Source organism: Orycteropus afer, unplaced genomic scaffold (genome assembly GCF_000298275.1).
Source record: "Orycteropus afer afer isolate SDZICR_OR568_19922 unplaced genomic scaffold, OryAfe1.0 scaffold00057, whole genome shotgun sequence".
In the NCBI taxonomy this organism is placed as follows: domain Eukaryota; kingdom Metazoa; phylum Chordata; class Mammalia; order Tubulidentata; family Orycteropodidae; genus Orycteropus; species Orycteropus afer.
In genome coordinates this window covers 13,020,104-13,034,755 of record NW_006921644.1, presented here as the reverse complement: position 1 = coordinate 13,034,755, position 14,652 = coordinate 13,020,104, and the positions used below count along the sequence as shown (strand labels likewise).

The following is a 14,652-nucleotide window of genomic DNA, read 5'->3' as shown; positions in this document are numbered from 1 at the left end:
CAGGAGCATGAGGAGGGGTCTCTCTCGTCCTTTCCATCCCCAAAGAGACCAACCTTGCCAACATCGGCCCTTCCGGAGGCACCCATAGCTGGGTTACCATGGTGATGCCTATTATCCCCGGTTAACAGGAGATGAATCAGGAGCTAAAAATAGCCCCTGGAGTGGATGGATGGATGGATAGATGGATGGATGGGTAGATACCTGGGCCTGGATTCAAGGTCAGGACGATTTGGTTCTCCATCGCAAGAAAATCCAGGAAAAAGCTCAGTCTGAAACCCACCTCCACAGGACCCCACTGTCCCACCTGTCAGTGACAGAAGGACAGAAAGGCCAGGGGCAGAGGGGCCAGGGTGGGGTCCCAGGACACAGAGGGCAGGGTCTGAGGCCATGCTGGGTCTTCTTCCAGGGTGGCCGAGACCCACACAGCCAGTACCAACCCTACACAGCCATTTGTGGAATTACTGATAATTATTCAATAACAATTATCCAATTAAATCAAAGTGGCCATCTATGATGTCCTGGCTTGCATGGAGACGCAGTGGCTAAGGCATTTGGCAGCTAAGCAGAAGGTTGGCCGTACAAACCCACCAGCTGCTCCTCAAAAGACTTCCTGTCTGCTTCTGCAAATACTGACAGCCTTGGAAACCTATGGAGCGGTTATACTGTCCTCTAATGTCTCTCTGAGTTGGAATTGACTTGATGGCAGTGGGTTCTGGCCGCATGGATTCCCAAAGAAGGCTTCTGTCCCCTCAGCACGCTCCAAGCAGGAGGAGGCTCAGAGGCTGTGGCTGCAGCCCCCACCTGTACAGGGGTGTCAAGTGAAGGGACAGGGGGCAAGGATGGGGAGACCAGGGGGGCAGGAAAGGCACAGACCGCTGCCAGGAGAAGACGACACTTTATGATACTTTATTCTGCCTGAAGCCCCTTCCCACAGTCCTGCAGCAGCAAAGAGCTGGGGGGGGCGAGTGCAAAAGTGGGGAGAAGGAGGGAATCCTAGCTGGGAAAGGGGCCAAGAGGCTTCTGGGGCTTCGTCAGGCCTGGGAAGCTTCCCCACAAACATCAGCTGCAGAGTCCAACCCACGTCCCTCCCCTCCATTAGGGACAAGGCCCCTTTGTGGGGCTACTGAGCACCCCTGCTCTCAGTACCCCTTTCCTTCACAGGTTGGACCGGGACAGACATGGGGGTACTCCCAGTGCCACTGCTCAGTGGCTCCTGCCTGGGTCTCAGTTGGGGTCTGGGTTTGTTCATCCTTCAACTTCAGAGCTCAAGTGCTGACCCAGACTCACAGGATCATGGGGGGATGAGGTACAAGGCCTGGGCTGGGGGACAGGAGGCCTCTGGGGAGTCTCTGGGGGCTGAAGGGACCCTGACGGAGTGTGTGGACACACTCGTCCCTGCCCCTGGCCAGCCCTCCTCCAGGCATCCTCAGGGGGCCAGGCCCGGGCCTGCCTCCTGGCAGGGGGTACTGAGGCCTCGTGGTGGCAGCTCCTTGTGGCTGTAGTACTCCACCAGCTGCTTGGGTACCTCAGCCAGCACGCACTTGGCCAGTGCCGAGGGGGACGCCTACAGGCGAGGACAAGGTAAACAAAGCTGGGGGCCTTCCTGGCCCTCTCCCAGCCCCATCCCTCCTTCCCCAGGCCTCACCCATCCTCTGCGGCTGGCTGGGTCCTTCAGGATGGTCTCCACCCATGAGTGTCATGGAGTCAATTTAGTAGACCACCTCCCAGATTTCCATGGCTATAGCCCCAACGGTATGTGCATGCAAGGCTCGAGGTGGTCACGGTTTGTGACATTAGATAGGCGTGGCACTGTCCCAGGTGTCCTCTGTACTCACATAACCCCACCGCCCCTCTGGGAAGGTATGTTCCTGTTCTCTGGCACCGACAGGGAGACAGGGCAAGGCAGGAAGTGATCTGCTGTGTCTCTGCTTCACAACTCCGTGTGTGTGTGTGTGTGTGTGTGTGTGTGTGTTACTGTCATCACCCAGATTTGAAAGCCACTAGGGAAAGCTGCGTGGTGAGCTCCCAGGGTCCTTCACACCACTATCTTTTGCGTAAGACTGATGTTTTTCATAACAGAAAGGTTTTTCGGCCCTGAGAGCCGGTACAGCAGGTACTGATATTGAGAGGGAGGGAGAAAGACCTGGGACCCACTGGACTGTGAGCTGCCAAGGTTGCAGGCACCTCCCCCAGGCCCACCCCACAGTAGCCTGGGCCCTCGGTCACCAGTCGCACCCAACCACTCACATTCTTGAGCTCGCGGAAGGGGACGAACTGCACAATGTCCCGGAGCACGGGCTCACCACGCGGGGAGCGCAGGACACCATCATCCCCGTCCAGGATCTGCATGTCCGTGAAGTCGGCATTGCCCACGCCCACGATGATGATGGACATGGGCAGGTGGGAAGCGCGCACAATGGCCTCCCTCGTGTCTGCCATGTCTGTCACCACACCGTCCGTCAGGATGAGCAAGATGTAATATTGCTGGGGCGGAGGGAGCACAGAGAGGGCATGGGAACCCACACCCGGCTGTCCACCTTCAGCTACTCACACTTCTGGGGACCCACTGAGGACACCAGGAAAGCAGCAGGCAGGCCCCGTGGGTGCCCCAAATTGAGAGCAGTTGCAGCCTGGATCCCCAGCTTCCCCTGTGGGTGCAGTTGAGACCCCAAAGGCAGAGCAGCTGGGAGTGAAGCCCTGGTCTGGAATGGGATCTCTGGCCCCACCCGACCGTGTCGAGCCTCCAACTCCCACAGCCTGGCTCTAGGGGCTCTGTGCCCAGGGGTGGGCAAGTTAGGGTGGGACAGTGAGGCCGGCACCCATGAGGAGCAGCTGGGTTACAGGGATGGAAAGTTCACAGCATTCAAACCCTGGATCAGTCCTGGGCTAGGAATACTGACAAATAGGGGAAGGGGAAGAGTGGCGAGCTGGGGACACGGGGATATCAGACAACAGGAGGCTGTCGCACTCAAGGCCCTCAGTTGACAGCAGAACTGTGGTCTGTAAAGGCTTGTCCTGCTGTTAGCAGACCAATGTGGAGAATTCAAGGCAAATGCATCATGAGTTAAGCACTCTGCCGTCCAATAGCTCAGAAAGAAAGATAACAATGACATACGTGTGTGTGTGGGGGGGGGAGGTCCAGGGCAGGGGGTGCCTGCGCTATTTTTACAAACGTTCCATGAATCTGACTTTTCCTCAAAACAGAAAGGTAAGGGAGAGCAGACGCGTGTTGGTGCAGAGCTGAGAGGCTCACAGAGCTGCGTGAGCCGAGAAAACTGAACGTATCCCGAGCACAACGCTGTTTGTGAAAAATACAAACAGGGCGTGCAGAGACTGGAGGAAGCGCCGAGACTACAGTCCGTAGAGACCCTCCAAGCCTAGAACTGAACCCTGGGCTCAGCTTTCTGCCAGGCAACAGACAGGGCACTGAGGTGAACACTAACACCAGGGAGACACCTGCTCCTCAGAACCTCCTGCTACCAGAAAACAAAAGGGCAGCATTGGCCAAGGATGGCGCTCAGAAGGCAGGAAGGGACAGGGAAGACAGACAGAGCGACAAATAGGAAACACAGGGAGGAAGAGGGAGGAGAGCTGTTACACTGTGGGGACTGCAATCAGCGTCACGAAACAAAATGTGTACGAACTCTTGAATAGAAAACTAATTTGCTCTGTAAACTTTCACCAAATCGCAATTAAAAACATAAATAAAGAAAATAGCAGTGTGTATCCAAACAAACAATGGACAGAGGCTTCCTGGAGGGCAGGGGGCACGGAGAGTCTACAGGCAAACCAGTTAAGCCAGTGCCTTGCCGGAACCTCGGGGCCACCAGTTGGTGTAAACCCAAACCCCAAACCTGCTGAGGATGAGTGGACGATTCACAGCGCCCCTAGAGGGCAGAGTAGAACTGTCCCGTGCGGTTCCCAGGCTGTAATTAGGGAAGCAGACTGCCTCATCTTTCTCTCACAGAGGGGCTGGTGAGTTCGAACCACCAACCGTTTGGTTACCAGCTGAATGCCTTACCACCACAGCACCAGAGCTCCTGCCACCCAGTAACTGAAAACAAATAAGGAAGACACCAGCCGCTGACAAGCAGAGAGCCCCGGTCCTCGCCTCCTCTCCCTCTTCCTGTCCCTCACTCTGTTCCAGCCACACAGACCTCCCCCTTCCTGCCCCAGGACCTTTGTGTGTGCTGGCCCCTCTGGCTGACCTCCATGCCTGCCTCCCACACAGCCCACCAGCCGCCCTGCCTGTGTCCCCCAGGGCACCCACCGCCTCCTCAGGGACCGGATTATCCGGTCACTTGTTGGTGCCTGTCTCCCTGTCTCCCCCTCCTCAAGGGTCAGCCTTTGAAATCAACTTGTTTTGTTCACTGCTCTTTCCTGCCGTGCAGAACCATGACCAGCACCCAGTAGGTGCTTAATAAACACTTACTGAATGGAGAAAGGGAGGGAGGGAGGGAGGGGGGAGCCCCCATGGTCATGAGGAGGAGAAAGGGAGGGAGGGAAAAGGCCGACCCCAAAGTCTCCTGGGCAGGAGCCAAGGGCACAGCACAGCCCCTAGGGCAGCAGGGACTCCCAGCCCCCTGAGCCCGCCTGTCCTCCCCACGCCCACCGGCCCCAGCACTTACGGAGGCCTCCCCAGTGCGCTCCTCGGCAGCCGCGGTGCGAGCCACCTTGCTGATAATGGGCGCCACGTTGGTGGGTCCGTAGAGCTGCACCTTGGGCAGGCAGTTCTGGTAGGACTCCACCACCCCCTGGATCCCTGTGGGGGGGGCAGGTGAGCGCAGCCCTACAGCACCCCACCAGTGCCCCACCCCTTCAGGCTCCTACCTTCACACTCATCATCATCAGGATTGAAGTTGATGGCAAAGTCGTGGGACACCTGTGAGACAAGGGGGTGGCCAGCTTCCCCCACCATCCAGCACCAGGCCCCTCAAGGCCTGCAGGGCCCCCACTGTGCCCCAGGGCCAGTGTCCTAGACCCTGACCCAGCAGGCGGGGGGCCAAGAGTGTCTCTCCATTCCTTGGCTTCCTGGCTCTCTTCTTACCCCCCCATGGCTAGCACCCCAAGTTTCCTACAGGGAAGCATCTTAACCCCCAACTCCAGGCCTAGGACCCGAGGCCACCGGGATTCTGTCCGGGAACTTCTGTTGCCTATCTCAGAGCCAGGACACTCTGGCACCACACCCGAAGCTGGAGAAGATTTGGGGCTTGCGGGGTCCAAGACCCGGGAGAGACAGACACCGGAAGTATCCCTGGATAAAGCTGTACCTGAACCTTTTCATCACATTAGCCAATAAACGCCCTCCCCTCCTGGTTCCCATAAACCAGCCGAGCAGCTGTTTGCAACAAGACTCCAGACTAACTCCGTACCCTCCTCTCAGAACCAGAGCCAGAATCAGAGCCTGTCTCCACGCTCCCTGCTCCTCGACGGCAAGTCTCAGGCAGTTTAATCCTCCCTGGTCCAAAGACCAGACTCCTTCACACAGCTGGGTGACAGCAGCCAGAGGTCCCAGGGACCGGCACAGACAAAAGTGGCCTCAGGCTCTCTTACCTCATATTTTGGGGGAATTCGGGCTCCAAACCCCAAAGCAGAAAACCTCTTGTCACTGGAAGAGAAAGAAGTGGGTCACACCAGGAGCCCTGTCTCTGGGGGGGTTGGGGCTGGGAGCAGCTTTGGGGAGACCTGGGCAGGAAAACAGGGACCAGGGCTCTATGTCCCCCTCTCAGGCCCCACAAATTACAGTAACCACCGTGGCCCACACTCAGCCCCGCCCCAGGCCAGGCACAGAGGGGAAGCTGATGCCCGGAGCAGGGAAGATACTGGCCGTGGGTGCAGGGCTGGGAAGGGAGGGAGGGGACAGGCTGGTGGGGGGTGGCACCTGTCGTAGTCCTGGCAGACCTCGCCCACGGCCACCAGGGCCCGAAGGTACTCGTTGGGCTGGTAGGGGTTGATGTAGTGCAGGGAGCAGCTGTTCCGGGGATCACCATTGGAGGCGGTGAAATCAATGGCCACCTGCAAGGCCGGCTGTGAGCACGCCTCCCACAGCTGGGGCAGGGCCCCCATCCACCCCTGTCAGGTTGCTGATCTGCTGTTTCCTCAGCCTATCCCAGCCAACAGTGGGGACCACTACCCCCGTGTGACAGGTTGGGGGAGCTGAGGCCGGGGGCAGCTCAGTGAGGGAGATGCAGCTGAGGGTGGTCCGGGGTCCTCCAACATCTTCCCAGGAATGGCCCAGCTGGGCCCCAGGGCCACATGGCTCCTCCTTAGAGACCCTGTTTCTCCTTATGTCTCTGTAGGGCTCTCTGCCCAGGGACACCCTAGACCCCTCCCACCTCAAATCTCCTGGGATTTCTGGGATGGCTTGTCACCCTGCCAGGGTGTCATCACCCTGAGCCCTGATGGCCACCGGGGGCCTGTCTGGACCCACCAAAAGGACCTGCAAGGGATGGTGGCTCCTGGCCGGGACTGCAGGGCTCTCTGCACAGGGCAAGAGGACACGCAACATGTCATCGTGTTCAGGAAATGCTGCCTCACCTGGGGGTGCTGGGACTTGGGTCTGACTGAGTCACCTCTCACTCCAAGCACGTGATGGGGGCAGGGCACAGGGTATCCCAGAGAAGCAGACCTGGGTCCCCTGACTCCGCAGGGGAGGGAGGTCAGTGTGAGGGCATGAAGGACCCCTCAGGGCAGCATGGAGATGGGGGACCAGCACTGAGGTAGGTGGGGGATGAGGGGGCCAGCAAGGATCAGCATGGAGGTGGGAACAAGTGTGGAGGTGAGAGGCAGCCTGGAGGTGGTGGCCTGCATGGAGATGGGGGGTGCCATGGAGGTAGGGGTAGCATAGCTGGAGGCCAATGAGGAGGTGGGGGGCTAGCATGAGGGGGCAGCCTGGAGGTGGGGGCCAGCGTCAGCAGGGGGAGGGCAGACTCACTGTGAAGTGGATCTGGCAACCGCCCATGATATAGTCCAGGAAGGAGTAGACCCTGTGGAACTTCCAGGCGTGCTGCGTCAGCAGGGCCCACCCAGTCCCCCAGTCCCCCAAGCCGGGGAAAGTGAGGACCCCCAGTCCCCCAAGCTGGGGAAAGTGAGGACCAAGGACGACCGGGGACCTGCCCACACAGCCTTGGTGGAGACTCACCCCTCCGCCTTATCTCCATAGGCCTCCTCTCTCTGTGACTCTTCTGGGTCTTCTCCCCCGGCTCTCTCTGCCCCTCTTTTTCTGTCCTGTTGTCCCCCACTCCCCTCCGTCTGCCCCCTCTTTCTCTTCTGAAGTCTTCTCTATCTCTCTCCTCTCCCTCCCCTTCCCCTCCGCCTTGATCCCCTCTCCATACTGAGTACCAGCACATCTCGGGGATGGGGGCCACCAACAATCAAGCCCTTGTTAGTGCAGACAGAGAGCCCCCCAGGTGGGGAAGGAGCTGGGATCGGGACTTGGGCCAGCTCTCCCAGGCCCACCTCACCTTCAGGTGGGACAAGATGACCACACCCGAGTTCTTGTAGTTACGCTTCTTCTGTCTGTACTTGGCGTTCACGCAGTCCCACTGGGCCTGGGGAGGAGGAGATGGGCTTCAGTCCCTGCTGGTTCTCTGCAGCTGTCACATGCAGTCAACACCCCAGCCACCCTGTGGCCATTTTTATTGTCATCATCCTTAATCTTTCCTCTCTGGATTAGAATAATAATTGAGTGGTCCAGGCAGTCCAGGCCTTTCACAAGATGCCTGGCCCTCCCCTAGATACCCCTCCAAGGACCAAGGACCAAGGCACAGGAAGGCTTACCAAGGTTAGGAAGGGAATAAGGGAGGGAGGGAAAGAGGGAGGGAGGGAGGGAAGGAGGAAGGAAGCAGGAGGGTGGTAGCTCACCTGGCCCTCCGGGAAGGCAGCCTGCATCTCCTGGAAGGTCGTGGAGAACTCTCCTATGAAGTCATGCTTCCCTCGGGAGTCATGATCCCAGACAAGGCACTGGAGAGCCCGGGCTCTCAGTCTACCTGCCACTCTGGGACCCATGCAGACCTCCCACCCCAAGCCTGGGCTTTCCACCCCGGCCTGCAATGAGGATACCACACTGCTTGATGGTGTCCCCTTACCCAACTGATCCATCTCCTCCTCAAGAACCCCAACTCCAAGTCTGAGTGTGGTCTGAGGGTGACTGGCTCCTGGTCCACCTCCCTCTGTCCAGTCCCCTAGACCGAACCCCCACCCAGTCCCCACCAGCCCACCTTCAGGCGCCGTGTCTCCTCACAGCTGCACAAGGAGCTCAGTGACACCTTGAAGGGCTCCCACACGGGGTTGAGGTTGTTCTTCACCACCTGTGGGGCCAAGAGAGGTCAAGTGGGGCCCAGGAAGCACCCCGTGGAGCCCAGAGCGGCCCAGGCAGGGCCTGCAGTGGCAGGGAGACCAGATACTGGTGTGTCCCTGAGCCACACATACAGGACCCCTTGTCCCAGATCCATGTCCTCAGACCTCTGTCCTTTAGAAACCCCCTCCCTAACTTCTGCCACTTTCCTGGGCCACCTGGACCCCTTTTTTCTTTAAATAGACTCTTTTCAACTCAAAAGGAAAGACTTTCTCAGTGCTGAGAATGAAACCCCGTTTCACCTGCAGGAAGCAGAAGGTAAAAATAACAACAGTGACAACAAAATGCTGTTGAATCTAGTGACAGAAGCACCTGTGTCTGCAAAGGAGACGGTGGCTGTTGGAGGTAAAGGCCTCACTGGTGCAGGGCTAGGGGTCTCCTGCCCCAGCCAGGAGGGACAGGAGAATGACTGGGAGGACTCCCTCCTGCCACCTCATTCTCTGACCCTGAGGCAGCCCGGGGGACCCCAGCTCAAGGGCCTGCCCTTTGCGTGGGGCTCTGGGGGGCCAGGCTGGCTGGGCCCCTCACCTCGGTCCTGTATACCAGCTGTTCACTCTCATCATCATTGAGCCGATACAGTTCCAGGAAGGGGTCCGACTTGCTGAACAGATCCTGCCGGAGGTAGTGGGGTGCACAAGGCGGGAAGAGGGGTGTGGGACTCAGACTGGCTCTACCCCCCTCGCCCCAGCGCCTTGGTTTCCTCAGATGGAAGGTAAGGTGGCCCAGTCCTCCCTGAGCTCTGCCGAGCAGCTGGGAGGCTCTACTGCTCCCCCTCTAGGTCCTTCCTTGGCTCGCCAGGACTTCGGGAGAATGCCAGCCCCTCCACCGCATTTCCACACTTCCTCCAGTCTCCACGGCCTGCCCAGGTCTGGCCACGCCATCCCCCCCAGGTCACCGTCCTCGCCTCAAATCTCCGCTCACCTAGTCCTGCGGGGTCTTTCCTGACGCCTTACCCTGGTCAGACCCCTGCTCAGAGCATGGCCCCATGTGAGGAGCATTCAGAACTGTGTTCAAATCTAGACCCTCTCTTCCAGACAGCGGCTTCGAGGACCGCCCCAAACCTATTCCCATCACTAAATGGGGATGGTGAATGTCCCTATATCCCAGGGAGAGAACTCAGGAAATGTGGCTCAGCCCCTCCCCGCACGAAGATGGCGCAGAAACAGGGTTGTTGCTGTAACAACAGCAGCCACTGTGGCAAGCGGCCGGCCTGGGCATACCTGGAGGGCCCTACCCGCTACTCCAACCGCTTCATCGGCACCAAGTCATCCACTCCTCCCAACACCGTTCAGGGCCCATTCTCAGATGAAGAAACTGACTTGAGACCAAAGCAGGGGAGTGTCTGCTCTCACTCAGAGCCCCCAGAGCAAGCCCCGGGGACACTTCCGCCCTGAGCCCTGCTCACCTTGTCGTCCAGTTTCTTGGCACAGAAGGACAGTTCCACGTAGCCGTTATTGCTCGAGATGTCCTCTGCTATCACCTGGGCAGAGCAGGGCACATCTGAGCCCACTGATGGGGACCCCCAGCTTGGGCAGCGAAGTGAGATCAAGGCCTTGGAATCCCGTGCCCCACTCCCTGACGGCAGCCCAGCCTGAGAGGGGGACCACCCCCAAGCAGGGCCTCACGCTCCTCAGGTTGGGGGATAAGGGAGATAAAGACAGGGAGGGGCAGGGCCCACGGGCCTACGGGCCTACGGGGAGGCGGTGTGGGTCTCACAGTGATGGTGGACTTGCCGGCGCTCCTGCCCGACTTGAGGATCAGAGGGCGGGTCACCTTCTTCTGAGCCACAATCTAAAGTCAGAGGACAGGATGGGGGACCGACTCAGCCCACCCCTCAGCCCATCCTCTGAGCCATTCTGGGAAGTCCCCACTTTCCTCCCATGAATATACCACCCAGGCCCATGCCCTCCACCTGCCCGCTCCCCAGGTCTCAAGACTTAATCACCACCATCCCTCTGGCTCTTCTAAGCACCCTCACTTCCACCACCTCAGAGGTACCCATCGCCCCCAAGAAGCAGACCTCATTACACCCCCATTGCCCCCAAGAAGCAGACCTCATTACACCCGTTTATTGGATAAGGAAGCAGCCTCAGGGCTGTGGCAAGGTTGCTGACTGGCATGAGGCAGCTATGGAGCCCTTCCTGCGTGTCAAAGCCCGGACCCTGATCCCTGGCCTGGGCTGCCCTTCCTGCTTGCTACCTCCCCCACTAGGGTGAGCTAAGACAGGGACACGGCTGTACGCAGCAAACATCACCAGCTGGTTACAGGGTGGTGGTCAGGTGGATGGGGTTTGCTTAGTATCCCAGACCCTTTCCTCATCTGCGAAATGGGGGCTGTAAGGAGGACTCCATAACTTTGCAACAAAGTGCATGGCACACCAGACAGGCCAGCACGGCCACACTGGCCACTGGCTTCCCACACTCTGGCTCTAGGCTGGGGGTTCCTAAGGACTGAGGCAGGAAATGGTGGCGGACCTTCTCTATTACTCTGAGCCCTGCTGTCTCCTCCATGCTCACAAGGGCATGGGTCAGGCATGGGCTCTGCTGCTTTCATGGAAGGGAGGTTTTCTAGGGCTCAGTCCTCTAGTCCGTGAAATGGGGAGACAGGAGGGCCCACTGTGAACCAGTTCGAGGCAGGCAGCAGCAGAGTGAGTCACACAGACATTATGATGGTACAAGAGGCCACGCAAACGGGAACATACTGTGATTCATGGGGACAGAACCAGAATCTAGGACGAGGCTGCTGGGGAGGACCCGGGGTCCAGGGGGCGACAGAAAGGCTCCATGCCAGCCGGGGATGACAGAGCGTCCTCACTCGTCTCCACCCGTCAGTCTTGGGGTCTATGTCTTTCACTGCCTGTAAGCCAGATCTCAGTGGAAGAGTGAAACCTCTTAGAAAGCTAGAGGATTAAGACAGCCTGCTAAGTGATTAGCACAGCCCCCAGCACATGAAGACACCCTAATTGGTGGCTGGCAGAAGCTGTAATTACAGTGACGGCGGGAAGAGGACACTAGCAAGGGACTGGAAACCCACTGTCCGGCTGGCGGAAGCCAGGGAAATGAAGATTAGAACGGCCAGTCTGCAGCTGCTGAGGCCAGGAGATTGTTCCGAGCTAAGTGAGGGAAAGGGCTTCTTACATAAGTGAGAAAACAGGTCACAGATCAACAGGAATGATTTCTGGACACAGAAAAGTGACATATGCATGCACTCTAGTAGAATAAATATCTTGGGAATCGAAGGACACACAGTGGCATGGTGGGTAAGGCTTCTGGCTGCCAACCAGAAGTTTGGCGGTTCAAACCCACCTGTTGCTCTGTGGAAGAAAGATGAGACAGTCTGCTTCCAAAAAAATTTACAGCCTTGGAAACCCCATGGGAGTCATTATGAGTCAGAATTGACCTGATGACAATGACTTTGAGTGACATGACTGGGACATGGTCAGGACAGGGGCAGTTCAGTGACAACTGGCAACATGCCTTTATGTTTCTCAAATTCTGATCTGTGTGAATGTATTATCCTCTTCAAAATTATGTATGTTTTTAAAGACAAGGAGTTTTTAAAGACAAAGCATTCTGGAGGCGGACGGGGCTGGTGTTGCTCAAAGCAAGGGTTCTCACGATGTCCCACACACAGCAGGCACTTGATAAACTCCCTCCCATGTCACCACTGCCATCACGCCAGCTTCTCTGGGCCAGCCCAGGTCCCTCTCTACCTGAGGCAGGTGCCCACCTGCCCCAAGGTGCACTCTGTGCCTCCCAGGAAGTCATCCTCCAGGCAGCTGAGGCCGCCAGGCCCATGTGTGTCGTAGACCTCAAAGCGCAGCTTCTGCACTTCCTCGAAATAGTAGTCGAGCGTGAACACCCGGGAGAACACGGGATGCAGGCTGCTCCGGACCACCTCGGTCCTGTCCACCTGCAAGCAGTGGGCCATAAGCTCTCTGGCCAGGGAGGGCTCCCCCGGCTCAGCCCTTGTGCTCCCCTCCCTTGAGCGTGAGTATTCACTCAGACCACTCCGGAGAAGGCCCGGCCCCCCCTGGCCCTGGCCCTGCCCTGTAGGGGACTGTCACTCCAAGACCCTGGGCACCTCCCTCCCTGCAGGGAAGTCCCCCTCCCCCACCAGATGAGCTATAGCTTCTCTGTATCTTTTCAGCTTCCGCTCCACACATTCCATATGGGGAAACTGAGACTGGAGGCAGGGGTCCTGTCCAATAGCACCGCAAGTCATGCTCCATCCCAGGCCCACCCGAGCCAGGGGCTCTTCTCCAGCTGGACAGGAGAGGTGTGGGCAGAGCCCCTCCAGCACTGGGGACTCCTGTGTTCGCAGGGCCCACCCTGCCCCTGGGGCTACAGCTCCCTCCTCCAGTTCTACTGGGGAGGTTTCCACAGGACCCTGCCTCTTTCTGATAAAAGGGAGCTTCACAAAGAAACCCCCACAGGCAGCCATGTGCTAATGGTCCGCACCTCTGCCTCCTTGCTGAGGCCCTGGCTAGCTCACTCCCAAGGCTGATGACCCCTGGGCCAGCTGGTGGCCCAGAGACAGGCACCACCAGGTCACCGTGGGTGGCCAGAATGGTCTGGGAAGCAGACAGCAGTGCAGCGTTCCAGCCAAACTTGCCCTTCTCCTGGACTCCATCCGGGTCCCTCTGTCACCCCATCGCATCTCCCACCCGAACCCCACTGCCATCGCGGCCTCGAACCTCTGCCTGACATCGTCACCACCCCAGTGATCCTCTGTCCCCTGGTCTCGGTTCCCCACTCGGCATGCCCTCCGCCCCTGCTAGCCGCGTGCTGCCACCTGTAGCCAGGGGGCACATTGGAGCAGTGCAGTATCACCACGGGGCAGTGGAAGCGCTGGAGCCTGGTTCACCTCCCCCACCGCGCTCTCTGCAGCTCAGGGACGCCTTGCCTTTCTCAGCCTTTGGAGATGAAGCGACCCGTTCCACATGATGGGGTGGCCAGGGAAGCACTGGATAGGACACAGAGCACCCCAGCCTGCCACCGAGACCAGCCCCCTCCTCAGATGCTTCCTGCAGCAGCCGTGCAGAGACCAGCCCGTGATGGAGCAGTGAGCAGGGACCCCGGCGTGTGAAGGGCAGAAGCTGGTGTCATGGAGACACACAAGCCCAGAGCTGGGTCCAAGGGGTGCTCCAACCACTGGGTTCCTGCTGTCTCCAGCTGTGGTCCGATGAGCGTGCCAGCCAGGTCACCCTGGGGTGCTCCAGACCCCCATTGGCGTCTCCAAGAGGGGAAGCGAGTGGGGAGCCCTCCAGCTGGGACATTGATTCCAGCTCCTGGAGCCCTCCCCCGGTCACCCCTCCCCAGGAAGGTCACCCCAGCCCCTAAGCCCTTCTCTAGTCTCCTGCTCTGGGGACTGTGGGAACTGACTCCGAGGACTCTTAGGGGACCTGAGCTCCACTGTCTGCCTCTGGTGGATAGTAGAGGTTCTGACCCTCACCCAGCCTCTGTGCCCACTCCACCCCACCCCTGAACTCTGTGCCCCATCCACTTGCGCCCACTCCTCACTGCTAGGAGCTTCACCCTGGTCCCGGAGCCTCACACCTGGGCAGCACCAGCACTTGGGGCATCCCTCTCTCTTTGGGGCCATCCAGTCCAGCCCTTCGCTCCACCCACAGCACCAGGCACTCACTCTCCAAACCCGGGGACCCACTCCTGACCTCAACCCCAACCCTCAGACGCCTGCCTGGCACCGAGGTCGGAGCTCTCCACGTTGCTCTCTGCAGCCCCCAGCTCCAGAGCCCCATCCCGGCTCAGCACCCTGAGGGCCCCTTGCCAGCTCCTACCTGCACCCACTGGCTCTGAGACTGCAGCAGCATCACCACGCTGGGATCGGACTTGGTGAGCGGGTCGCGGTCCAGCAGGTGCCGGCAGCTGAGCCGCAGCTCCACCTTCGAGGCGCAGGGCGCAGGCACCGCTCCGGGGGCCGCGGCCGCCCCGCGTTCCGAGCGCACGCTCATGCTGGCCGGCCGGCGCTGGGTGACTAGGAGCCGCCCTCGGTGCTCAAGCGGCCGCTGCCCGCCGGTCCGCGCCGCTGCGCCGGGGAAATGGTGGTCTGGCCAGGCGTGGCCGCGCTTCCAGGCACGCCCGCCGGCGCGGGCGCACGTGGCTCCGCGGCCGCCGCGCGCGGGGACTGGGGATGGGGAGGGGGACAGACGCGGGGACCGAGCCGAGGTGGGAGGCTGGAGATGGGTAGCAGAGGCGAGTAGCCAGGGAGGGGGCAGCTGGGGAGGTAGGGAGCCCCCATGGTCAACAGGGTTCAAATCCCCAGTATGGTCACGT

The 14,652-nt window shown here is 59.4% G+C and overlaps 1 protein-coding gene across 1 annotated transcript; it reads right to left on the bottom strand.

Annotated features, from left to right (window-relative positions):
* Positions 1 to 1,426: 1,426 nt before the first annotated feature.
* On the bottom strand, positions 1,427 to 14,330 carry CPNE7 (copine 7). Its single transcript, XM_007939236.2, has 15 exons — positions 14,157 to 14,330; positions 12,086 to 12,268; positions 10,073 to 10,147; positions 9,762 to 9,836; positions 8,885 to 8,968; positions 8,220 to 8,309; positions 7,864 to 7,962; positions 7,464 to 7,550; positions 6,935 to 6,994; positions 5,882 to 6,015; positions 5,554 to 5,608; positions 4,831 to 4,882; positions 4,629 to 4,762; positions 2,248 to 2,484; positions 1,427 to 1,564 (listed from the first exon to the last, which is right to left on the bottom strand). The coding sequence occupies exons 1-15, from the start codon at positions 14,328 to 14,330 to the stop codon at positions 1,427 to 1,429; spliced, it is 1,677 nt and encodes a 558-aa protein (XP_007937427.1).
* Positions 14,331 to 14,652: the final 322 nt, after the last annotated feature.